Source organism: Acinonyx jubatus, chromosome X (assembly GCF_027475565.1).
Source record: "Acinonyx jubatus isolate Ajub_Pintada_27869175 chromosome X, VMU_Ajub_asm_v1.0, whole genome shotgun sequence".
In the NCBI taxonomy this organism is placed as follows: Eukaryota; Metazoa; Chordata; class Mammalia; order Carnivora; family Felidae; genus Acinonyx; species Acinonyx jubatus.
The window spans coordinates 10,409,884-10,437,031 of record NC_069389.1 but is presented as its reverse complement, the minus strand read 5'-3'; the positions used below and the strand labels follow the sequence as shown (position 1 = coordinate 10,437,031).

Sequence of the window (27,148 nt, the reverse complement as noted above, 5' to 3'; positions counted from 1 at the left end):
CAGTAGACCAGCCATATCTTTGTCCAGTTCTTTTTTTTTTTTTTTTTTTTAATGTTTGAGAGAGAGAGGGAGAGAGACCGTGATCAGGGGAGGGGCAGAGCGAGGAGGGGGACAGAGGAGCCCAAGTAGGCTCTGTGCTGACAGCAACAGCAGCGAGCCCGACGCGGGGCTCGAACTCATGAACCGTGAGATCATGACCTGAGCGGAAGTCGGACCCTTCACCGACTGAGCCACGCAGGCGCCCCTGTTTGCCTCCCTTCTCCACATTGTCCTTAGACTCTTGTCTCTTCCTCGTACCTGTCTGTGGCTTGAAATCCTATGGATTTGTGTGATTATTTGGTAATGCCTTTCCCCACAAAACGGCCAGCATTTATGAGGGCAGAGGACCATATCTTTTGCTCCCCGTGGTATCCCCAGTGCCTGATGCAGTTTTGGGGGGATTTAGTAGGCATTCCGCGAATAGTCGTTGGACGGACGGATCTACCACTAGATTAGTTGGTGCCTAAGCATTATTTGTCTGGCGTTATTCTGTGGGAACTGGCCTAAATTAGAATCACCCGGAGTCGTTGAACTATTAATGCCTATTAATGTCACCAAAACCTGGGTGTTGGCTGGATATCCACGGTCTCAGCCCCCACCCCAGACCTGCAGAATCAGAATCTGCCTCATAAACAGAGCCCCCAGGTCGTGCGTTTGCCTGTCCAGGTCTGAGCAGTCTGTAGGTTCCTTTCTGGTTAGTGTCCCGTTCCAGTTAGCCTGGAGAGCTGTTGATCGCCAGTGAAGGCAAGTGTCGTGTATATCCGGAGGCCACAGAAGCTGTCTGCGAGGCGAAAATATCTTACAGAGAAAGAGGTCCTGTTACCGTCAGAATCAGTTGTGATTCTGTGTTAGATAATTGGCTTGGGAGACAGAAGGCAAAACAAAACAAAGCAAAATAACCACTCCTTTTCTACTCCTTTTCTATTCTTGCTCTTTGAAACCATCTACCAAGCCAAAGGGGGCGGGGGGGGGGGGGGAAGGGGCGGGAAGGGAGTTGCAGGAAACAAGCGGACGGAACGAAATAATCTTGCCCCGTGTAGCAGAAAGATAGAAGGCAAAAAGTTACATCTTTCTCTTGCAGAGAAAAGAATGTGTTTCCTGTTTGCCCTCGCTGAGAGCGGGAGCATAATGCCCCAGTGTGTGCAGGGCGCCGAACAAAGAGCATAGACGTGGCTGGCCGGGCAGAGTTTGAACTGCCAAATGTTGGCTGGGATCGACGCCACGTGACAGACGCAACTCCTGATTGCATTTCCCAGGGTGAGAGAGAAAGACGTGTGTATGCCTCTCTCTCCCCCGCCGCTTCGCCTGAAAGACGGTTGAAGGTAGTTTCCCTTCCGGAGATCTGCGTGCGCCCTCCAGGACCCCTCATGATCGAGAGCTTTTTCTCAGTCCCGAGCTTATGAGCAAATGGCTTTCTGCAAGAACGTGGACTTGACAGTAACCCGCGGCTGCGTGGAGAAATGTTTCAAACGCGTGACCTTTTTCATCCGTGTCTATCGTGTTCCCCGTGTCCTGTGAGATGCCACTAGCCTCCCAGAAAAATGGACCCCGAGTGCCGAAAGGGGCCCTAGGGATGATCCAACTGACTGGTCCCCAGTCTTGTTTTTCTGTGGTCAACCCACCCGTAGAATATAAAACTCTGGGCTTAGGAGCAGGGGCTCCATAACGCGTGGGTTTGGAGGCTGGACGCGCGGCCACTGTAAAAGCTTACCTCTGATATGCCCCGTGTACCACGGGTTCGCAGACTTTGCTGTCCATTCAAGCTTGCGCTCTCCGGCTTCCACCCCCAGGATTCGGATTCAACTGTTCTGGGGTGCAGCCTGGCTGGGGCCTGTGGCACCCCTCCCCGCCCCCCCCCCCATGACTCCAGGTGGAGCATCGCCATTTCCACAGTCAGCTTCAACAAGGAGGGGAGTGAGGCTGAGGGGTCGTGTTGATGGCAGGTCTGATGGAAGCTGACCAGTGGGCTCCTGGGACCTCCCTGTGGAGAGAGGGGCTGTCTTCTCGGTACCCTTGTTTCTGGCGTAGTCAAGCCGGGATGAGGAAGTTCCCGTTGTTCACCCGTATCTGTGCCTTCCCCCAAGGTGGCTCCAGTGCCCTCTGAACCGGGAAACCCAAGGTGATGAACTGAATTTAACTCTTTGCGCTTGGCTCGTCATCGTTTGAGCTTGACTTACGCGTTTGTTACCAGCTGTGGAAACACAAAGCCTTACCAGGGGGCTCAGTGGGCACAGATGGGACCGCGGTTCATGTAGTGGGAAGGCGAAGGCCACTATCAGAGGGGGCATCCACAGCTCAGTACCCCCCCCTTCATGCATCAACCAGTGATAATAAGGGCTGCTCTGTTTTGTTCTCCGTATCTTTGGTGTGGCGGTGACTCAAGGTAGAGCGAAATGGGAGCCGAAAGAAGGCCTTCCCTTGTTCCTTGTCCATCAGTCGTGTTGAGCGCTGGGATCTTGGCGATGTCAGCAGAAGAGCTGAGCGCTGAGGGTTTGATGGCCTCCCTGCAGGGAGACCAAGAGGGGAAATGTCTTGAAATTTGAGTTCAGAGGACTGGATTGTGTAGGGCCCTGTAATGTCAACAGTGCTGGGAACTTACAGATACTGTGGATGTATAGGAGCATTTTTCACAGGCTCAAGTAAAGCAGCTGTATCCTGATGCGTACAGTACTATAAACACACAGATGAGGGAATGCAGTATGTACCGGGAATGTTCTAAGATTTCACTGGAGAAGAATGTGGGAGCCTACGCAGAGATCAGTTGAGTTCCTAAACGCATTGGGTTACATTAATCATTGATTAAATATGAAAATTCAGGAGGAGATTTTGCTTTCTAATCCGTTAGCTTAACATTTGAATAAATTTGCATCAATGCATACGTAGAATACTAATTTGGTTGGAATCCTTGCAGCACTTAAGGTGGGGAGGGACAAGCATTTTAAGCTTGCTATAGAACCAGGAGAAGGGGGTAGCTCGCAAGGTCAAAAATGCATTTCTGTTGCTCGTGTAACAAATTACAAGTATATCAGAAAAGCGTATAGGGTAAGTTTTTGTGCTTCTCAGATGTTCTTTTCCTATGGGTTTTGGCCGAAAACAAAACCAACGTGTCTGCTTTTCACTAACAGTTGGAAGCGGCTTTGGGGGGGCGGGCAGTGAAAAACGAAAACCTTCAAAATCCGGGGACGCCTGGGTGGCCCAGTCGGTTAAGCGTCCGACTCAGGTCGTGGTCTCACGATTTACAAGATTGAGCCCCGTGTCTGGCGAGGGGCCTAATTGGGATTCTCTCTCTCCCTCTCTGCCCCTCCCCTGCTTGCCTCCTCCCCCCGCCCCCCAATAAATAAATAAACATTAAAAAAAAAGTCTTCTCCAAACCCAAACATAAAATACTGGATGGCCTTCCCGTGTAGGGCCAGCCTCGTTTCCCTGCCACGCGCCCTTTGCTTCTCTGCTCATTCGTTGCTGTCGAACGGCTGCCTCAGTTGCACTGCCCTTGCTCCATCCTTCTTGTCTGCAGCGGTGACCGGAAGTTGAGGGACGTGGGACCACACGAGGTCGTCCTGGCACTGCAGCTTGTTTTCACACACGTAGGGTGATAAGCCCCTTTGTGTCCTTGGGGCAGTGACCGTGCCCCACCCCCATTCACGCCTGCCTCTGGAGGTATTGGCCCAGGGGGCGTCACAAATAGCAGAGGGCGGGATGGGGAGCAGGGCCACTTCTAGAGGTCCTCGCCTTCTCACGTCCCAACCACGCGGTCGTGGTGCCGCAACTACTGCAAAAGTCTTGCAGATGTTTTCGGAGGTCGCCCCTGGTTGCCCCCCGGGGGTAACTGAGTGGAGGGAAACAGAAAGGTATTTGAACAGTGAAGACTTCTTCCTTTTCGTAAGAAGAATCCTTTCCTTTCCATAAGAGAAGTCCTGGAATATTTAGTGCTTGCGTTAGCCTAAAGTGTTTGGGGTGAAAACGAGTCACAGAAACTTTGTTTTTTTGTACAGTGTCTGTATACTTTATAACGACCTGGTTCTCCGTATATAATTAGAGCTGTCTTCTGCACAGTTTATGTAGCCTTTGTTGGGAAAAATGGTGCAGAATGGTTAAAAAAGATGCGCTGTTCTGGGAATGCAGAGTGGGGAACAGGACTCGGGCACTAACAAGTTCCCTGATTTCTCCTCGAGTACGGTTGTAGGCATGCAAGGCCATCAGTACCTTAGTGCCTTCGGGAGGGTGAGGGGGCCCAATCCAGTGCTCGGTGCTGACTGGCGGTGTATGCAAACTACACGTAGATGCTTGACAAATGTTACTTTCCTGTCCCTTCCACTGCTCTGTGGGGTCACGCCCTCTGGGCCCATCCACTACGTGGATCCGGGCAGTATTTTGCATACTTTTTTTTGCAGGCTGGAGAGTCTATATTTCCTTCCGTCTCTTTGATCTGGAGTAAATAAAGATGAGGGAAGACCTGGAGAATCTTCACATTGGGGAGTTTGCGTTTTCGGCGGATAGGGCCTTAAAAACACCTTTTCTCTGTTCCAGAACAATGTAGAATTGCCACTCGATGCACTACTCTTGAGATAAAGTGTAGAGCATTAGTCCGTCGTGTGCGTTTGGATAAGTTGAAGGAGGCCTGATGAATTTATTTGACATTCAGACTCTACAGGAATCGGCTATTTGTTTCCAGATTAAAAATGTGATTAAGAGGGGCGCCTGGCTGGCTTCATCGGTAGACCATGCAATTCTTGATCTCAGGGTCATGGATTCGAGCCCCACATTGGGTGTGGAGACAACTTAAAAAAAAAAAAAAACAATTGATTAAGAAAATCTGCATTTCAGATATTTTATCCAATGTGAACTATTCTAGAATATTCTGGGTCCATATTGTCCAATAGAAATAGGATGTGAGCAGCATGTAATTTTGAAAAGGCTATTAAAAATTATTTAAAAGGTTAAATAGGGCACCTGGGTGGCTCAGTAGGGTAAGCATGCGACTTGGGCTCCGGTCATGATCTCATGGCTTGTGAGTTTGAGCCCCGTGCCGGGCTCTGTGCTGACAGCTCAGAACCTGGAGCCAGCTTCGAATTTTGTGTCTCCCTCTCTCTGCCCCTCCCTTGCTTGTGCTTTCTCTCTCTCTCAAAAATGAATAAACACTAAAAAATATATAAATATAAAAATAAAAATTATTTAAAAGGCTAAAAAGCGGGTAAAATTAATGGTCTAATTTAACCTGATATATCCAAAATGTCATTTCAACTTGTAGCCTAAAAATTGAGATATTTTACACTATTTTTCATACTAGATCTTTTTGAAGTCCAGTGTGAATCTTACCTTTAAAAACACTTCTCGGGGGGCCGAGCCCCAGTCGAGTGCTCAGTGGTGACGGGGCTGGTGGCTACCATATTGGACAACAAAGCGAGAGATCTTTGTTCTGAAACCCAGATAATGAGAGATTAATCAAGACTCTTGCCCTGATTTAGAAAATGACTTGAGGGGCGCCTGGGTGGCTCAGTCGGTTAAGTGTCCCACTCTTGGTTTTGGCTCAGGTCATGGTCCCGTGGTTCGTGGGTTCGAGCCCCACATCGGGCTCTGTGCAGACAGTGTGGAGCCTGCTTGGGATTCTCTCTCTCCTTCTCTCTCTCTGCTCGTGGATGTGCATGCTCTCACTCTCTCTCAAAATAAATCAACTTAAAAAAAAAAAAAGAAAATGGAACTCTGGCTTCCTTGCATTTTATGGGAACGGGACAGGGGACCACCACTGTCGGCTCTCCACCAGAACAGGAGATCGGCCACGACTCGCCGTCCCCTGCCACCCCTCCTCCGCCTACCCTGGGTTCCACGAAGCGTCATTCTCTGCCTGTACAGGTGTGTAGCGAGGCCTCCACCCTGACGTGGTCTGCTATTTCAGACGACGACCGCACCACGTATGTGCTCGCCCATTTCTAGCACCTACACCGGTGTGTAAGGAAAGGGTCTTCTGTGTGCTTTGCAAAGCAAGGGAAAAGAAATCCTCCCAGAAGCTGAAAATTGTCCGTAATGATTCAAACGAAACAAAAAGCTGGCTCTGACCCCCCCCCCCCCCGCCCACGAAATTGATTTTCAGGTAGGAATAATGGATTCATACTGATGGTTCTCAAAATGCAAAAAGTGGTCAGCATCCTGTGGGGATTTGCTAGAAACGCAAATTCTCGGGCCCCTCCTCGGGGGACCGACTCAATCAGAAACTCTGGAGGTGGGCTCAGCACTGTTTGAATAAGCCCTCCAGGTGATGTACCACAAAATGGGGGGAACCATTGGTTTGCTTGTGGGTCTTTTCCTTGGTTATAGAAGATCCGCTTGTCTTGGTCCGCTCGGGCGGCTCTAACGAAACACCATGTACTGGGTGGCTTAGAACAGAAATGTGTATCTCACGGTTCTGGGGGCTGAGGTCCCAGATCAGGATGCGGGCAGATTCCTTGTCTGGTGAGAGGCCTCTTCATGGTACATAACGGGTGCCTTCAGGCGGGGTCCTCACACGGTGGGTGGGGCCAGGGGCTTAGGCCCCACGTCCCAATACCTAACACATCACACTGGGGGGTTAGGATTGCAGCGTGAAACGTGGGGGGTGGGGGGGACTCACCTTAGGATCCTAACACCGCTTTAGGACGGCAGCCGGATACGCTAGCCGCTGGCAGGGGGCAGTGGCAGATAAACGTTCCAAGTAATACTGTGACATCAAAGGATGTCGGGGCTTTCCGGTCCTGCTCTCAGTGTCCTGCGGGTGCTGTAACAAATTGCCACGACCGTGGCTTCGCACACAAATTTGGTAGCTTACGTCCTGGAGGGCAGAGTCGGACCGGGGTCGCCCTGGGCTGAAAACAAGGTGTTAGCAAGGCCACGTTCCTTGCTACAGGCTCTAGGGAAGAAGCCTTTTTCTTGCCCTTCCCAGCTTCTGGGAGCCACTCCCATTCCTTGGCGTGTGGCCATCTTCCTCCAGTTTCAGAGCCAGCAAAGGCGGGGTGAGTGTTTCTCACGTGGCATCACTGTGACGCTTGCCTCCCTCTTCCACATTTAAGGCCGTCGTGACTCCTCTCCCCATTTTAAGGTCAGCTGATGAGCCACCTTCATTCCGTCTGCAACCCTAATCCCCCTTTGCTGTATAATGTAAGGTATTTACAGGTTTCGGGGATTAGGATGGGGACAACCTTGGAGCGGGAAGGAGAATCACAGATAACCAGAGCATTTGCACATGGGGGTGGGGTTGGGGGAGGAAAACCCGTCTTGGCCCAAATAACCTGTTCCTACTTTTCCCTCCAAGCCCTGGATAGAAAAACAAAATCCACAAAAGTTTGGATTCGATTTTTTTAATCAGCTTTACTAAGGTATAATTTTTGATTTTTAAGAATTTCCCTGCTTTCCAGATTTGCCTCTGATTGTCTCCTGTCCAGGCCCTTGTGAAATCCCGGTCCAGTCAAACCAATGCGAGTGACATTTGCGGGGGGGGGGGGGGGGGGGGATAAGAAGCAAAATTTGAACAGAGATGGGTGTTGGATGATAGTAAGAAGTTGTTAACTCTCGTGGGGGTGATAAGCGGGGGAGACACAGAATCCGAACCGGGCTCCAGGCTCCGAGCTGTCAGCACAGAACCCGACGCGGGGCTCGAACCCACGAACTGTGAGCTGATGACCTGAGCCGGAGTTGGATGCTCAACAGACTGTCACCCAGGCACCCCTGAGACATTTTTTTTTTTTAATTGTAGTTGGCACACAATGTTACCTTAGTTAACTTAGTTACTTCCGTAACTGGAAGCCAGTACCTTCCCTGCCCCTTAGCCCATTCTGCTCATCCTCGCAAACTGCCCCCCCCCCACTATCGGTTCAGTGTATTTATGGGTCTGTTTCTGCCTTTTTGTTGCCTTTTTTTACATTCCATATCTAAGCGATATCATACAGTATTTGTCTAACTTTTACAGCATGATACCTCCTTGGTCCATCCATGTTGTTGCAAATGGCAAGATCTCATCCTTTTTTATGGCTGAGTAATATTCCATCATCTATATATATATATACACACACACACACACACACACACACACACACACACAAATGTGTGTGTCTAAAATGGAATCTTCCTTATCCATCCATCTATGGATGGACACTTGGATTCCTTCCATAGTTTGGCTATTGTCAATAAAGCTGCTATAGACATCAGGGTGCGTAGATCTTTTTCGAATCAGTGTTTTTGTTTTCTTTGGTTAAATACCCCATAGTGGAATTACTGGATCCCATGGTGTTTCTAGTCTTAATTTGTTGCGGGACCTTCATACTGTCCTTCCAGTGGCTGCACCAATTTGTAGTCCCACCAGCCGTGCGCGTGGGCCCCTTTTCCTCCGCATCCTTGCCAACACTTGTTTCTTGGGCTGTTGATCTTCGCCGTTCTGACAGGCGTGAGGTGGCATCTCCTTGTGGTTTGGATTTGCACGTCCCTGATGGCGAGTGATGTTGAGCATCTTTTCATGTGTTGCAACTTTTTTTTTTTTAAACTGCTGGGGAAGGAACTCGAACGCTTCATCGGGCGCCCTAAGTAAACCCTCTACCTCAGCATCCCTGTCAGGTTTACGTGCTCTGAGTAAGGTTTGGTGGGCCGTAATTTTACATTTTAGAGACTGTTGAGATCTCCTTCCACTGTTTTGTCCCATATCGCAGTCCCCTCTTGCACGTCTAAAGGACCCGTGTCACCTCTACATGGAGAGCATTACTTGCTCAGAAGGAAGGTGGTCCAGTCATCTGTGCTTCGAGGTGGGCTGCATTTGCTAGTTGGTCTTCAGCTGTGTGGGTGTGGCAAGGAGCTGCTTTGTGGGAAGGGGTGGTCGGGGAAGTGTCCTCTCCTGCCCCGTGCCCCAGGCTTTGCAGTGACACTGAAACACAGCTGGACATGGCATCACCCGGAAAATAGTCTGGCCTTGCCCGTGTACTCCTATGAACCCCAGGCTCCCCACCTGCCCCCGAGCTTGGGAGTTGACTTGATGCTCTCAGACGGCTCCGGTGGCTTGTCCATTATTACAGGAACTAGACAAGGGATGACATGGCATCGTGGTATGGGCGTGCTGTCATCTCAGACGCTGTCCAACAACAGGCCCGCTCCAGTCGTGCATATGGCACTCTCTAGCGGACGCTGAGTCCCACTGGGAAACAGCCATTCTCTTGTCCGCCGTCCCCAGTGCTCGGAGATAGGTACGCTGTGCCTGAGCTTGCCCAGGCTCGCAGCAGGTTCCTTATGCCTTCAGAGTCGGCAGCAGGCCAGGTTCACAGCAGTAGATTGTTCCAGACCACCTTTGCCCGTCGCATCCCACCATTTGCCCCTCGCACTGACGTCTAGTTCCCTAGTAGTTCTCATAGACAGCTGAGAGTTCTCTGTGCCACCGCCTGCTCCAAAAGGGCGCACCGCTCCTGGGTGCCCGGTTATGCTGGGAACGCAGGACCGGTGGGCATTGACCAGAGAACATTTGTACATAGGAATTTTTGACAAGTGAGACATGAAATTGTGACGGCAAAGAGGTAGATACCTTGCGTGTCCACCTGGGTGTCTTCCTTGATGAATAACCAGCCAGCAACAATGCATCCGTGACCTCCTAAAATAGCAAAAGCCGAGTGCCTGGGGGGCTCAGTTAAGCGTCCGACTTCAGCTCAGGTCATGATCTCGCGGTCCGTGAGTTTGAGCCCCGCGTTGGGCTCTGTGCCGGCGGCTCAGAGCCTGGAGCCTGCTTCGGATTCTGTGTCTCCCCCTCTCTCTGCCCCTCCCCTGCTCACGCTCTTTCTCTCTCTTCTCACTCAAAAAATAAACATGAAAAAAAATTTTTTTAAAGGATTGCCTTAAGTGCTGTATCAAGTTAATCTCCTCTCCGTGACAAACGCATCACCGTTAATTCCTTTCTCTCCTTATACCCCATTGCTCTGTGTCACTCACCATGGCTTTTTCGTCATTCTTGTGGAATTTTTCCTTGCTTCTGTTCTCTTCGTTCAGTTTATTTTATGATCAAACACATATAAAACTTACCAACTGATCACTTCAAACTGCACAGTCCGGGGGCATTTAGTGCATCCACGATGTTGTACCCACAGCACCACTGTCTGGTTCTAGAATATTGGTTCCCCCCCCAAAAGAAACCCCATAAACTGTGCCTCACCTTCCCCTCCGCCCGGCCCCTAGCAACCACTGACCTCACTTCTGTCTCTCAGAATTTGCCGATTATGGATCCATATAACGTGTGGCCTTTTGTGTCTGGCTTTTTACTTGGCATCAGGTTTTGTGCGTTCATCCGCGTTATAGCACGTGTCAGCACTTCATTCCTTTCTGTGGCCTGTCGTGAACGTGTGTGTACAGGTTTTTGTTTATACACCTGTTTTAAGTTCTTGGGGTACGTACCGAGGACTGAAGTTGCTCGCTCTTACGGCGATTTGACGTTTACCTTACTGAGTCGCTACCCATGCTAGTTCTGTGCCGATCTTCCTCTATCACGTAGGTCCGTTCTGCTTCAAACCCACGTTAGGAATCGCCTCTGTCGCGATGCCTTTCCTGATCGTTCCCTGCGTCTTCCCATGCATCCTGCGTGTCCGTGACTGTCCGATGAATGCCTCTCGCTCAGCTCCACGTAGAGAGGCTTTACTTCTGCCTCCTTGCATCTTCGTTTCTTGCATCTGCCCCATTTCTATTGCTTTGGAGGATGTTTGTCCCTCTGTCTGTGCTCGTTGTGCTCAAACATACTTGGACCTATTCTTGCCTTTCTGTTGTTGGGCTATTCTAGTAACAATTGGAGATTACAAAAATAGATTTTGATTCTCTTGCTTGCGAAACTCGGGTTTTTGTGGAAATTTAGGCATCGTCGGTTCTACCATATTTGAAATACTGAAATGTCAGTGAAAAAGTAGGCCAGAGGGGCGGGGTTTGAGGGGAGGGATTGTTGAATCTTCACGACGACCATGTGAGGTGGATTCTGTTGTTCCCACTGAACCACAAAGAAACGGAGACACAGGGAGATTTAGCCCCCGGCTCAAGGCCGCACAGCTCAAGGCCTTCACAGCCTGTGCCTTTGACCCCCTTTTCTATTCAGTCTCTCCTGGTCCTCGAAGACGGTGTGCCCAAGATGGCGCGTGTATCCGTTTCCTAGGGCTGCCGCAACAAAGTACCACCAGCGGGGTGGCTTGCACAGAAGTCTCTTCTCTCACAGTTCCAGAGGCCGGGAGTCCAAAACCAAGGGACCTGTAGCGTTGGCTCCTTCTGAAGGCACCGAGGGAGAATCCATTCCATGCCCCTCTCCTAGTTTCTGGTGCTGTCTGCAATCCTTGACATTTCTCGGCCCGTAGAAGCATTTCTGCCTCTGCCTTCACATTTCCCCTGTGTCTCTCCTCTGTGTCCCAATTTCCCTCTGCTTGTAAAGACACCAGTCATTGCGTGAGGGCCCACCCTAATCAAGTATGACCTCGTCCTGACTTGATTCCATCTGCAAAGATCCTGTTTCCACATACGGCCACGTTCATAGGTACCTGAGGTGGGGATCTGAACACCTGTTTTTATTGGGACACAATTGAACCTACAACAGTATATGAGTGTGACAGCATCATGTCAGTGCTGGTGAGCCTTTGGCTTTGGGAGCCGCTCACCAGCTCTTGTATCCCGCGGCACCTTATGGAATGTGTCGAATATTCTCGTGGTGTAATGCACCTTTGTTGAATCTAATTACCAAGGAAGATGCCATCGATCGTATGAATTTTCCCCAACATACTTCTTTTTGTTAGTTTCTCTCCTCAAGCCTCACAGAAGTATACGCTTTTGTTTATGAAATGGTTCCGGTTTATTCCTAGATAAGAGCTTCAGTCTTTATTTGCATGTGTTTACAAACGGTTGAAACAAAGCCTTTGACTATCTCATAATGTCTTCCTTAATCCCATTCTTTTTGGATAAAAATAGTATTAATATATCCATTGTAAATCGCTGGCAGCTCATTTTGAAATGTGTCTTTTTGTACAATATGTACTATTAAGTATTCTCCTGTGTTGCTCAGGGTAAGAAAAGATGACACAGTGTTTTTTGTCATTTCAAGAAGCCCAGTTTTTTTTTTTTTTAATGCTCTATTTAAAATGATTTTTAAAAGACGAAGTGCAGCTTAATGAAATGGGAACTTGCCATTTCAGTGATGGAAAATGTGGAGGACAGGATACTTGAGATACATTTTAAAAGGAAATGCATATTTAAATATAAATGCTTGTTTTAAAGTCATCCATTAGGCAAAAACGGAGACACTCGAACGGTCTAGATCCCTTGAGAACATTTTCATGGCGCTTACAGGGAATATCATTGGAGGGCTTACTGTGCATCAGACTTTGTTCTAATTGCTTAATGTGGATTGACCCATTTAATCTCAAGACCACCCTATGAAGCAGATAGTTATCCCTTTTTTTTTTTTCTTTTTGAGAGAGTGAGCGAGGAGGAATCCCAATGCCCAGGCTCAATCCCGCGAACAGTGAGGTCGTGACCTGAGCCAAAACCAAGAGTTGGATGCTTCACTGACTGAGCCACCCAGGCGCCCCAGCAGAAACCATTTTAAATCGAACAACTCTGTGACGTTTAATACGTTCACAGTGTTTTACAACCACCAGCTCTATCAACTTCCAAAACCTTTTCGTTGCCCCAAAAGGAAACGCTGTCATTTTTTTTTTTTTTTTTTTTTTTTAAGAATCTGGAAACAGGAGCAGCGGGGGGGTGGTGGGGGGGGTGCTCAGTCAGTTGAGCGTCTGACTTGGGCTCAGGTTCACGGTCTCAAGCCCCACATCGGTCTCGCTGCTGTCAGCACAGAGCTGGCTTCGGAACCTCTGTCCTCTTCTCTCTGCCCCTCCGCCCTGGGGTGTTCTCAAATATAAACAAACATTAAAAAAAAAAAATCCGAAAACAGAGACCTGGAGTCAACAAGCCCCTTTCCTAAGGTTACCCAGCTGCTAAGTGATAGACCAGTGTTTGAACCTGAGCCCTGGGACGCAAGTGTATGACTCTTGGAAGATCCGGGGGTGAGTCTGAACTCCACCTGGCTCCCTGGCACTGGGTGGGGGCGGGGCCGTGGGCGGGGCGCTCAGCACCTGTACCTTCACGACCTTCACGTGGAGCAGGTGAGCTTACCTGCTGGTTGCTGAGGCCACGGGGCCACTCACAGGTCCCCACACGGTTCTGCTTGGGAGTGGGGCCAAACCTCGTCTTCCTCTGTCAAACCCGCAAACCCTCGCTCCCCCAAGCAAACGGCGCATGAGGTGGGGTTCCCCTCTGCGCCTCGATACTCCACCGCCCCGCTCCTCTGTGTGGGCACTCACGCGCTCATTTCAGAAGCTTCCAGCTCCTTCACCAGGGCCAGAGAGATGCCTGGGGTGGGAAATGGTAGGAGGCATCCACTGTGCAGCCCGTACAAGCTCACAGGGTCAGGCTCTCTCGCCTTGGCGGGTCCCGGCCTTGCCCTGTACCTCCTTCTCCAAGGTCACATTCAGTCGTTAACGCCTCTTCTCCTTGCCTCCCTCTCCTAGCTGCTTTCCTCTTCGGGACTTCTAGGAGCTTCCTCCTCCTGCTCTCCCTCCTGTCTCTGATCATGGATTTCCGGCTCCTCCTGGGCTGCCCGCCCTTTCGCGCACAGGTTGACAGACTGTGCGTGACTGTCTTGTTCCCTTACCCTGCACACCCAGCTGGGTCGTACCATCCACTCCACCTTCTCCCATCTGTGTGTCGATGACTCACATTGACAGTTGCAGCCCTGTTCTTTCTTCCACCCTCTGCCCCAGTGATCCTGTGTCCTGGCTGGCCTGCAGAGTCCCAATTTATGCCTCTTGTCTTAGAATCCTTCTTGGCGGTGCGTTCCTCCCCGCCAGTGCCTCTGTTTTAGTAGAACGTCCCGCAGGCATATGAAGTTCAACAGATCCGAATCAGATTCCTCATTCCATCTTGGCTTCCTCTGTGTTGATTAATTATGAGGACGCCTGTTTTCCAAGGATGAGGGGAGGTCGCCACCCCTGGAGTAACAGCTGGACCCAGCAGCCTCCACCTCTGTTCCCTGACACTCATCCTTCCTTGGATATCAAGGGTTGCGGCTCATTTGACCCCCCAGCCCAGTGCTGATAGAACTTTCTGCCATGATGGGCTCGTTCCAAATCTCTGTTGCCCGGTAGAGCGACCACTGCCCACGTGTGGCTATCGAGCACTTGAAACGGGGCTAACGCAACTGAGGAACTGACTTTTGAATTAGATTGGATTTTAATGTAAATAGCCACGCGTACCTAGCGGCCACGCTGTGGTCTCGAGCAGCTCTGCCTTCGGGCATCTCAGATTTAAACCTGCGCACAGCTTACCTGGGAATCTTGTTAAAATGCAGAATCCGCTTCGCTCGGTCGGGCGAAATCGACGCTGCTGGAAGGCGGGCCGCCCTTGGAGGAGCAAGGCTCTAGTCCAAGCCCTGGCTCGCTTCCGCCACCCCTGGGAAGATGACAAAACCTGCCAGATGCCCAGGCCTTGCCCCAAACCTGGGAAATCAGGAGCTCAGGGAGTAATCTGGGTATTTGTGCGTTTTCAAAGCTCCCCGGGGTGATGGGAACATAAGATAAGTCCAGACTGAGCTGCTCAAACAAGACTTGGTCGTGAGAGGTTTCAGGTTAACAAAGTGGAACGAGCCTGTGGGTACAAGCCGGGTGGCCTCTGGGGCTCCGGTGGGACGCCTCTTCCTCTTCAGCCTGAAGTCCCCGCCGGGGACCCCTGCCTGCCTTTCCCCCCCAAGTCTCTCGATGCTGCCAGAGGCTGGAACAGCTCTGACTTCTTTGAACAGATTTCAAAGCGGCCAAACAGCCCTGGCCTTGCACTTGTAAAGAATTTCCCTTTTTGCCAGGACTGTTCTGGGCAACGTGGCTTTGCTGACAAAATGCACGCAAACCCCGTGCATTACGCTTTCCTTGGCGCACACAGGTTTGTGGCACAGTTGTAAAGAAGTAAATACGGAGACCGGAGCTGTTGAAAGAGTCGGGCACCTGGAGACCGGCTCAGGCTGATCAGACTCCCCGTTGGGACTCTGCTGCTCGTACAGCCCCGAGTCCGTACCTCACCAGAAAGGTTATCATCACTTCAGACTTGTCTGTGTGCCCTCCTTCCTTCTAGCCTGAGTGTCCTCCAAAGTAGGGCCACTGTCCTCTGGCTCTCTGCCTCTCCATCCTGGCCACTGTCACAGTCTGCTGGGAAACCTCCCTCAGACCTACTGGTTCAGAATCCCGAGAGGCTGAGCCAGGAACGTGTGCGTCGAAATCTCTTTCTTTCTTTTCTTTTCTTTTTTTTTTTTTTTTTTTTTTACTGTTTATTTTTGCGAGAGAGAGAGAGAGCATGCGCTCACATGTGTGCACGAATGGGCTGGGGAGGGGCAGAGAGAGAGGGGAGACACAGAATCCGAAGCAGGCTCCAGGCTCCGAGCTGTCAGCGCAGAGCCCGACGCGGGGCTCGAACTCACGAGCCGTGAGATCATGACCTGAGCCGAAGTCGGACTCCCAACCACCGACCGAGCCTCTCCAGGAACGTGTGTGTTTGAGTGGCTTCACAAACTGTCTTGACTTGTAGATGGGAATGAGCAAGCCTCGTGGCCCTGGAGCCTAATGTTGTTTACCTCTGGCACATGGCGAACAGTGAATAAATATTTGTTTAATGTATGGAAATACGTTTAAAGTTTAAATCCGTGGAGAGTCTTGGCAGACCCCACTCTAGCCAAGGGATCAAGGTTGAGATCAACACCGTTGGTCCCTATACAATGCATTGCCTCGCTTCCCGGGTTTCCTTCCCAGTAATGTACAACGTGAACTGAATCAGGAGCAGTCATCGGACAGACTCACACCGAGGGCCAGTCCCCAAAACACGTGACCAGCACTCCTCACAAGACGAAAAGTCATGAAAAACAAAGACTGGGGAACTGTCACAGATGGAAGGAAGCTAAGGAGATCTTGGATTGGATCCTGGAATAGAAGGAGAAGGAACGTGAGTGGGGGAAAATTAGCAACATCCAAAGAAGTTCTAGGCTTTAGTTACTCACATTGTATTGAGGTTAATATTTTAGCTTCGATAAATATCCTGTAGTTAAGTAAGATGTTAACCTAAGGACAAGGTGGGTAAAGGGTATACAGAAACAGTCTAATATTTTTGTGACACTTCTGGTAGCCTGAAGTTATGTCAACCCCTCTGTCCCCAAAGAGCTGTTAAAAACCAATTATATCTTAAAGGAGTGGGGAATCACTGAAATGCCACTGAACAGGGGATCCTGGAAGGAGAAGAAAGAAGTCCAAGGAAGAGACCATTGGTTCATCACGGAAACTAAACCGGGTAACCTGATTACAAATTGATGGCCCCACATTTTCATCATGAGTCCCTAATGGTGGTTTTACAAATCTCTCATGTCTTTTAACAGCTTGATTGATCTGTAATCCACATACCGTACTGTCCTGGATTTAGAGTTGAGGATTTTAGAACCTTTCTATCCCCCTAAAAAAAACAAAAACAAAAAACAAAAAACCACCTCTCTGCCCATATCCATCACTGGACACTTCCCCTCTTTTCCCTGGCTCTAAGCAACCGCTTTTTTCCTTTTTATGGCCCAGTGGTCATCTGTTGTATGCATATGTACTCTGTCTAGTGAGCCCACGCGTCGGTCGAAGGACACCTAGTATCTTTTGGACGTTACTGTGAAGGCTTTTGGTCACATCCCGAGGTAGAAATACTCCCCCAGCCTCCCACGGTCTACGCATGTGTCTTTCCACAAGATAGACTTGGGATAAAGCGTGTACGTCGTCTCCACGCATCCCGCACAGTGCCGTTCACTGACCTACACGATCAGCCACTTTGGAACATCTTTAGAGTTGAGGCAAAAAATGACCTCAGGGTCCCAGAAGGGGGGGAAGATGTGGGTGATGCTATGTCCGAGTCAATGACCAGCACTTCAGGGAGCTGCCTTGTGAATCACTTTATTGAATGAGTGTGCAAAAGGAAAGATACTAGTTGTCCAAAAACGCTATTGCCAAACTTTGTGGAAACAGAATCTCTTCTGTGGGAACAGCATACATTTTCTTCTGTGCCACGGAATTTCCCCTCATTTGACCCAAGGGGTAAAGGAAAACTCTTATGCAACCATCACATTTCAGAAGTTATTCTTTCTTATGTAGGCTGGTTAATAACCAACAGGAGACAATTTTATCTAAGAAAAAATGACTAAGATCCTGTATTCCATTTTTAGTGAGAGCTGATTTACATATCTAATTCATGTTCCATTAGCAGAAGTTATGGGAAATAAGGAAATGTAAGAAAAATCCAACACTGGTTTTGGGTCTGAATTTAAAATCCTATAGTTATACTCGGTTGGAAAGATTACCTTCAAAACTCAGAAACTGAGTAAACTGCCAACTTACTTTGCTAAGGTGTCGACCTTTTTGGAAACCTAGCAATTGTCAGTTAATACTCTGTAAACGTTATTTTTAATAGCCTTTTTTCCACCATTTAAATAACTCTTTTCCAGGAGTACCTTTCCACACGCCCCCAACACACACACTCTCCCCCTGCTTCTCTTTTATTTTTTTAAGGTTTTAGTTTTAAATAATCTCTACACCCCACATGGGGCTCGAACTCAGGACCCCAGGATCAAGAGTCTCACGCTCTTCTGACTGAGCCAGCCAGGTGCCCCACACATTCTACTTTATCATCTATGAAGAACTTTTCTCACTTTCTGGAAAATCCTTTGCCCACCTTGAATCTTCCTCTATTCTGATGTCCTTCAGATGTGAAACGGAGTCAGCTCACCGAATCTAAGAGAACCTGGCCGTGTCGGGTACTTGTGCTCATACTTTGTAATCTTACCACCAGCCCTTCTGCCTAGTGACCAGACTCTGTATAGTTATGCCAGAAGTATGGCGGCCAGAACCGAACACCAGACAGGAGATCTCATCTTGGTTCCGTGCTTTGGCGCAGCATAAGCTTTAGTTGCCCTTTCGGGTGAACATATCAGGGGGCTCGAGTTGGTGTTTCTGTCAACTAAGCCCTTCAGACTTTGTGTTGCTGATGAGCCTGTCCTACCACTGCGTTTCCCTGCCCCCATCCAGAAATCACGCATCTGGTTTCTGACAGCTAAATTCGGATATGACCTTTGTTCCTACGGCCTTTAACCTCTTCAGATAGGTTCTCCTCGTTTCATCCGACTCCTTTTGGCATCTGATGGTTTTTGTCACTGAGGGGGTTGGCCTTACTTCCTAGTTTCACATCGCCTACAGAAGGAAGGTCTCAGAACCTTCGTGTGAGCCGCTGACAGGCATGCCTCAGTAGCGGAAGGGCCGGCCCCAGTCCACCTGAGTCCCTGGAGACCGCCTGGCAGCCTCGTACTTCATCACTGCTGCTGTCACAGCCTGGAGATCTGTCGGGGTTTGACATCGCTGAAGGTCGGCTGTTCCACATTCTCTTGGACGCAAGGGGAGTTTTTGAAAGACCTTTACAGGTGCTTTGCCGTATCCAGACGGTTTGTGTCTAGAAGACTCCCTCAGCCTTAGAATCTAACTACCTCTTCTGGGAAGAAAGCAAGAGAGGCTAATCTTCTTACATCTAATAATCGCTGCATCCTCTCCTGAGTGCTCACAAGGCATTCCCTAATAATCTACTATAGACTCTTGACCAGGATGTGTATCAAGTTCAGTAATCCAGAGTTTTCGAGGCATGGGTCTTTTTTGCCACATTGGAAAATGACAAGTGCATTTCCCCGACTCCATTGGTATTACAGGGGAGGATTTAACTATTTTATCTTCCGGTTCTGCAAGCACCTGGGGTGAGATCTGTCTTCATTCTGCTATGTAAATCCCTTTAGAATATCTTGCGATCGATTTGGGGACTTCGTGCTCTACCCTGCATATCGTTCCTTCCCCTGTTTCTTGGCTGAGTGTCCTTGTTCTTGTCCAAGAGTCAGAAGCAGAATGAAGTTGAAGAGGTAATCCGGTTTCCTTTTACCTGTTGGAATTAAAACGCGAAGCCACGCATTCGGCCCGTGACCATTCAGCTGTTTTTGATCATGAGATCCTGAACCGCCTTAGAGTTTACAAAGTGTCCCCATGTGCATGTGATCGTGACAGCCACCCTGTAAGCCGGTGGTTACCTGATTTTAGAAATGAGGAAACAGGGGCACCTGGGTGGCTCAGTCGGTTAAGCAGCTGATTCTCGATTTCGGCGCAGGGCATGGTCTCACGGTTTGTGGGTTCGAGCCCCGCGTCAGGCTCTGTGCTGACAGTGCAGAGCCTGCTCAGGACTGACTCTCTCTCTCTCTCTCTCTCAAGATTAATAAATAAACTTAAATGAAGAAACAGAATTGAACTTATGTCAAGTGATCTGTAGGGGTGAGTGATTATTTTTTTTCCAAGTCCTGCTATGAAACTGGTCTGTAGCAGAGCTGGGCACCCCCTGGCCTTCTCACTACAGCCTTCGCTGCACTCAACACTCGCACCGCCCTGCTCGGGAAGCTCACCTTTCTGACCTTATCCTCGGAAATTCCTGTTTGTTCTTTAATATGTGCCCTTGCCTTTCACTTCCGCAGCATGAGGGGCACTTCCCTTCTTCTGGAGCGTGACCCTAGCTGGGTGGCTCAGGAGGTTAAGCATCCGACTCTTGATTTTGGCTCAGGTCATGACCTCGCGGTTCGTGAGTTCAAGCCCGCTTCAGGTTCTGTGCTGCCCGTACGGAGCCTATTTGGGATCCTCTGTCCCTCTCTCTCTCTCTCTCTCTCTGCCCCTCCCCCACTCACTTGCACTTGCTCTTTCTCTCGCTCTCAAAAATAAACATTAAAACACACACACACACACACACACACCCCAACTCTGACCCTGGAATCAAATCTGCCGTTTTCTGAACCTCTAGACCTTTGGTCCTGGATAGCAGCCCCCTCGTCCGCTCTCTGCAGGAGGGAATTGGCAGCAATGTGAGGCCGGGCCATTGAGAATTTATCGGCATTTCTTTTTTGCTGAGTAAGGTGCTTCGGAGATTTATTTACACTACCGTGCATGTCCTCAGAGAGACGGGGAGAAGGTGAAGGGTCAGCGTCGATTTCTTTCAGGTTTGTCAAGACTCTTGGGGATTTTCAACGTCCCTTTGTACTACAGAGTGCAGGATCCGGCGACAGGCGACCTTTTTGATAGAACTTTATTGATACAACGTATGGTAACCTTTTCTCCTGCCTTCACTGACCTCTCGCTGCTCCCCAGAAATAAATGGGCCACATCCTGCTGTCATTTGTTGTCCGCTCTGGGTATAATAAAGCGAGTTTCCCAAAAAGAACTGCTTTAGAGAAAATCACAATTTGGTTATCACGGGCGATCCAAATCTGCAGCCGCACCGTGCGTGTTTCTTTCTGGTTCCTTTTACAACCTCACCGCAGACTGAAGCAGAGGGACCAGGGTGGACCAAAGGGAAATGATTTCTCTGTTGTTTTGCCAAAGACTTCATCCCTGGCCCTTGCAAATGCCACAGATCCTGGAGTTTTGAAAACGGGCTAGAATCATCACAAGGCCGCTCTTTCTCTAGGAAGAAAGTGAGTGAGTTTCCCATTAGGAGATCATGGTTAAAATAATCCTTCGGCCCTGGGACCAAATGTAACTAGAAAAGTGTTCAAAAGCTGCATTCATTCGGGAGAGAGAACAACCTTTCTCATAATGAGCCCTGGGAAGTGGCCAGCATGGAAAGAGGTCGCACAATTGACAGTTTGGCGTCCGAATGACTACTACTCGCTTATTTTTGCTTGTGGTGTTACAGCTTTTGTGGTTTTCTCTGAGGCCGAATCCCTGGTGTCTTCAAACAGAGTTTCCACTGAGTCTGTCTTCTTTCAAACCACGCTGCGTTGTGGAATTGTAATCCGCCATTTTCATAGGAGGTGGAAACAGTCACTACAGCATAAATGAACAAAACGGGGTTCAATTTTTATTTCGTGTGCATGGGGCATTTGTTCCTAAGACTAAGACTATGTCAAATTATAGCTTCAGCTGTTCGTTTTTCAGATTGCCCGCAGAACATGGTTTGGTGAAATTATTTAATAGGTACAAGTGTGCAAGATCCCTTATCCGAGGAGAACCGAGAAGGATACTGTTCCCGAATATTCTGCTGGTTGCCTATCCAAGAGGCAAAACGTTGGTGCTTGGGATGAGGGGGATTACTTTAAGGCTACATGGCTTTCTATGGTTCTACCAGTTTCTAAACTGTATTTCCACAAACGAAGTCAGAAGCGAAAGAGCTCTTTGGGGGGTAATATTCATAATACTTTTCTCATGGGTGTTTTCCAAAGGCTCTAAAACATGCCTTCATTTATTCGTGTTGCTTCACATCTGTATCATGCCTACCTGCCATGTTGCAGAATCCATTCACAAACTCAGGCACGTGATCTCAGCAGGACAGTGAGAACCACCATGGTGCCCCCCCCCGCCCCCCCCCCCCCGGTCTCTCCCCCATTTCCACCCGAATCTTGACTCCTCTGCCCCCAGGAAGGGGGGGGGGCGGGGCACAGCTGCAGGCAAGTAGATGTTTCTTTTAGTTTCGAGCTTCCAAGGACCAAGATCCACTTGTTAGACTCTATGGTTTTCACTTCGAGATTTTTGCCTTTTCTACTGACTTGAGAACTTAATCCGTGACTCTGCCACGCTACCTTTCAGACGCGTGCGCGCGCGCACACACGCCTCCCGCCCCCTTACCCTAAAACTTGACCGCCGAGCTGTCCTAAGCACGAGACTATTTGTTCTCACCATTTTGGGGTCACAGACCACTTGAAGAATGTGTGGGAAGCTTCTATCTACCCTGAGAAGTGTCAACATAAATTTGTGTAGATTTTGCCTTCATTTCTGCAGGGATCTGTAGCTTCCATGGAGCCCATGCCGAGGGACTTTTACTATATGTTCTTCTGTGTGAGTTTCGTTTCCATCTGCATGTGTTACTTTTGTCAATTGAATCTATCTTGGTTACTTCTTCAATTAACAAATTAATTAGAAGACCAATGGCCTAAAATAGATTTTTTTACATTTGATTAAGTACAATATTGAGTGCCGAAGTCCATTTGAAAGCGGGGTGTTCGTTATTAACCTTTTCAATACCAAAATCTCAATACCGATCGTCGTGGTTGCCAAAAAGCCAGTCTTGAGAGCCAAAATAGTACAAGGAAAAAATGGCCAACAGTTGAATTTTTATCGGAATTATTTTTACCAAAGAATATGAAAGAAATCCCTTATTTAAAAGCAGATAGAAACAGGTTCAGGGTTTGACTGTGTTAATGGTCTCTTTCACGTGGGAGCCACTCACTGTACCAGAGTGTTGTGAGAGTCCTGTCGATTTAAAAAACAAAACAAAACATTTTTTAAATATTTTTTTATTTTTGAGAGAGAGAGAGAGAGTTGGGAGGAGACAAAGAATCTGAAGCAGGCTCCAGGCTCTGAGCTGTCAGCACAGAGCCCGACGCGGGGCTCGACCCCACGCACTGTGAGATCATGACCTGAGCCGAAGTCGGACGCTCAACCGACTGAGCCCCCCCAGGCGCCCCACGAGTCCTGTCGATTTTAAGGGGTAGTCGTATTTTACTCCTCCCACCAAGGTTTATACATTTTTGTGGTCGCTTCTTAAAATCCTGAAAACTGAAATAACTGAAGAGGGGGAAAGGGGCCGACGGAAAAACAACCTAATGAGGATTCTCTTGCCTTCTCAAATCCCTTCCTGTGTAGAAACCACCCGGGCGGCCCCTGGAGTGTTTCTTTCAGCTCGCTGGCGCATCTGGCTCAGCGTGCGCGTTCGCACCGAGTGATGTTTCAGTTGTTGCTGCTGTGACGTGACGTCCGTTGCCAAGGTGATGAAACAGGGATTTCTTTTCCAGTCCGGGCCTGGGATGGAGGACGGGGCAGAGACGAGAGGTGAGCCCGGACGACGGAACCAACAGGCACGCTTGGGAACGACGCTCCTTGTTCATTCAGTTCAGTAGCTGAGCGGCTTTTCTTTCAGACTCTCTGTGGGTGGTGGGAGCCCGTGGGGGCAAGAGCCTGGTTACTGGAGCTAACGTGTATGCAACCTTATCGTTCCAAGCACTTCGTACGACCTCTAGGACAACCGCATGGGATAGCAGGGTTCCAGCCTGACTCCCCCACTGCCTGGCTGTGTAAACACGTGCGTCTTCATGGTTATTAACTAACAATACCCATCCCTTGGCATTGACATTAGCATTAAAGAAGTCGGTCAGTATAATACAGTTATAACTGTGCCTGATACATTAAAAACTCCATAAAGGTGTCAAAACTTAGCAATAAAAATAAAATCTGTTGGGCCCCCCCGGGTGGCTCAGTCAGTTAAGCATCCGATTTGGGCTCAGGTCATGATCTCACGGTTCGTGGGTTCACGTCGCGCTCTCTGCTGTCAGTGTGGATCCTCTGTCTCTCTCTCTGCCCCTTCCCTGCTTGCGTGTGCATTCTCTCTCTCTCTCTCTCTCTCTCTCTCTCTCCCCCCAAAATAAACAAACATTAAAAATAAATAAAATCTGTTTACACCAAGACTTAGAAGCAAATGTGCAAAGCTACGTTATTCACAGTAAGCCCCAAACTGGAAACAACTCCAGTGTCTCCCAACTGGTGAATGCATTAAAAAAACTGGGCGGGGTGGGGGGAGTCACCTGGGTGACTCCGTCGGTTAAGCGTCCCACTTCGGCTCGGGTCATGATCTCACAGTTCGTGAGTTCCAGCCTGCTTGGGACTCTCTCCGTACCTCGCTCTCTGCCCGTCCCCTGCTCACGTGCAAGCTCTGTCTCAAATACTTAAAACCATAGGCGAAGTGTAACGTATATAAATTTTACCTCAAAGCTAAAAAAGCACCCTCGCTGCCAATTGTAAGGCTCCATGATACCTAGATTTTTTTTTTGTATTTTAGAACAGGGATGAATGGTTTTCACCCAGATCCAGGTCACGGGACTGTTGAGATGATGTCAGAGGAGAAATGAAGCGTACACCCGTCTGCTGTGAAAGATACCGAGGGTGATGGTGAGGATGCCTACGCTGGCAGTCTTTATTGTCACAGAAGTTGTCGGGACTTTGCAGACTAAACCAGCGAGAAATCACATGAGCAAATACAATTCAAGGTGTGTGGCGCGGCTGAGTATGGATGTATCAAAACACAGCGCGAGCAATCAGTAGGGGAGAGGAATAGCCGGGGGGGGGGGGGGGTCGCCGGCAGAGAAGGCTTCGAAGGGGCTGGATACACTATCCTGGAAGTAACGTGAGCAGTGGCAGAGAGGTCACAATTCATGTGTGCAAGTGGCCCCACTGGAGCATGTCGGGAAGACTCCGATTGTAAAGGACCCTGAGGTTTGTCACCTTCACACACGTGGTTGCAGAGGGTTCCCGATGGTCCGCTGGTCTGCTGGAGGGGTAGCGACTGACTTCAGTGACAGCACATGAGTAGCTAAAGATTGGCCATGGTGGGAGTACTTACAACATCGAGAAGGAAGAACATTACAGGCGTGGGTCCCTCTGCCCCACAGAGAGCCACAGTGATCGGAAATAGGTATGAGCTTGTGAGAGGGGAGCAAACAGAATGATTTAGCACCGCCTGTTCTTAAGAGAGCAAAAAAAGAAAAAAAAAAGACTCCTCTTATGGGAGATGAAGAAGCGCAAATATTTAAATTAAAACGATTTTTTTCACGTTTATTTATTTTTGAGAGACACAGCACGAGCGGGGGAGGGGCAGAGAGAGAGAGAGAGAGAGAGAGAGAGAGACGGACAGAGCCTGAAGCAGGCTCCAGGCTCTGAGCTGTCAGCACGGAGCCCGACACGGGGCCCGAACCCACGAGCCACGAGATCGTGATCTGAGCCGAAGTCGGACACTTAGCCGACTGAGCCACCTAGGTGCCCAGGAAGCACAAATAGTTACTGCTGAAAGAGAGGTAGGATCGTTTGGAGTCGCTGCCACAAGAACTAGAACAGTAGCATGCCTTCCCACGAGTGCGGATGGAATTAGCATGTCTTGTGCAAAAGGGGGTGCCTTCGGACCTTCACTAGACGGGACTCCCTCTCGCCTCAACAACTTCTTTGAGATCTACGCAGCACCTGAACTGTCGGTGCGTGCAGTGCCGAGCTGGGTCCTCCCCTGTGCCCGCTGGCACTCTGGGAAGGCAGCCACCGTGGTGGTGTGAACGAGGCCCTGAGCCAGTCCTTACCCCTGTATCGCTCATCCCGTCCGCTTGCACTACAGACCTTGCTTACTTGTTTGTTTCCCTAGGAGCGTGAACCCCGGAAGCGCCGGGAGTTCCGCATCCCTGTGTATCCTCGCTCCTGCTAGTGAATTTCGTCAGTTTCAGGTTTTTTGATCACCTGCAGTTATCAAACGATCGTTTAGATTCGGTTCAATAAAACACACCCAAGCTGCCTTAAATATTAAGCGGTAGCCCCGGATTGTGTGAACCATGGCTCACGTCCTTGTTTCTGTTGGCGGAGGGCACTAGTCGGCCAGCATCTCGGTGTCTTTGTGTGATACGGAAATGGAAGCCATTCACTGTCATTTCTTCGCGCCGGATTCTTCTGCCTGTATAAGTGATGATTGATAAGGGGTGTTGGCTCCCCATCGTCGCCGTATTGTATCGGATTTCTCTTCCTCCTCCTCTGTGGCAGGCTGAATAATGCTACCCCCCTTCCCCGCAGGGGCCAGGCCGCCCGCCCTGGAACCTGTGACTACATTACGTTATATGGCAAAGGAAACTTTGCAGACCAGATGAGGGATCGCGAGACGGGGAGATTGTCCAGTGATGTCAGTGCTCATTGTAAGGAGGAGGCAGAAGGGTCCAAAGGAGGTATGTGAGGATGGACGCCCAGAGGAGAGGGACAGAGATTTGAAGCGCTTATGTGACCGGCTCGGAAGATAGAGGAGGGGACCACAAGCCAGAGAATACAGGTGGCTGCTAGGAGCTGAGAAAGGCCCAGAAATTCGCTCCCAGAGTCCTCCGAAGGAAGCAGCCCTTCTGACGCCTGGACTTGAGCCCAGCAAAGTGATTTTGGGTCTTGGGCCTCCAGAACCGGAAGACAGTAAATTTGTTTTGCTTTAAGCCATTCGGTCTGCAGCAGTTGAAAGCAGTAAACCATGTGTTCCCAAGGTTCACTTTTAAATCGACATCCTTTGCTTTCCCCCCTTCAGTGTACATAGGGGCCCCTGGGGGTCTTGTGCAGATGCCGACTCTGATCCAGGGGCTCCAGGGAGGAGTGTGATCATACTCAGTCGTCCCGAGATGCCAGGTGACGCCGGGGCTGCTGGCTTCTGCCCACGCTTCGTGGGGGAAGGTTCTGGACGCGATGTTTGTTGTCTGGAGTTCTCTCTCCTCAACTGCCTTCGGTCGGCTTTCTGAAAACACCATTCTGTCGGGGCTCCTTAAGTTTCTAGAGGCATGTAGAGAATTAGAGAAGGTTCTGAGGTGAGCCGCAAAGACTTGGAGTAGAGCCAACACGCGCACACTGAAAGAGCTACAACTCGGCAGCCGGAGGAAGAGAAGGCCGAGGGATGATCTAATGACGCATAAGAAACTCGAGAGTTAATGAGTGGGAAACAGTGGTTCACTGCTCCTCGTCCCTACCGAGCCAGCCCCGGGATAAAACAGAAAGAATGTGGGTTTGGGAACCAGGACCTGGCAGGGAAGGCTGTGGTTTCGACATGCGGCCTTGTGCAGCTGCAGAGGGCCCTGGGGTCCCTGTAGCTCCACCTCCTCGCTGGCAGATGACCAAATGGGCTGCGGTGACCTTCGTGAGTCCCCAGGCGAATGGCGGGGCCTGGCGTAGACCTCGTGTGTCTTGACCAGATTCACTGCGCCACCTCCGTGGAGGGTGCACGGTGGGTTTAAAGATGGGCAGATTGCTTTTGTTTTTCAGGTGATTGGTGTTGGGTTTTTTTGAGGGGTGGGGTGGGGGGTTAAATGTTTTTATTTTTGACAGCCAGCCAGCAGGGGAGGGGCGGGGGCGGGGGGGCCGACGGAGGATCCGAAGCAGGCCCTGTGCTGACAGACGTATTCTGTATCTTGCTCTTGGGTTTGGTTCCACAGGTGTGTGCCTGTGCGTGTAAAATCCATCAA

At 49.6% G+C, this 27,148-nt stretch overlaps 1 protein-coding gene across 2 annotated transcripts in view; it reads left to right on the top strand.

Moving 5' to 3' along the window:
• The window catches only part of GPM6B (glycoprotein M6B), a 146,826-nt gene that overhangs the window by 45,675 nt on the left and 74,003 nt on the right, over positions 1–27,148 (top strand). The window contains exon 2 of one of the 2 annotated variants that reach the window (XM_053202097.1): positions 22,779–22,964. The exons of the other annotated variant lie outside the window; for it this stretch is intronic. Within the exon in view, the coding sequence (XP_053058072.1) occupies positions 22,904–22,964 (61 nt within the window). The 5' untranslated portion in view covers positions 22,779–22,903. The remainder of the gene's footprint in view (positions 1–22,778; positions 22,965–27,148) is intronic. 2 annotated transcript variants of the gene reach the window in all.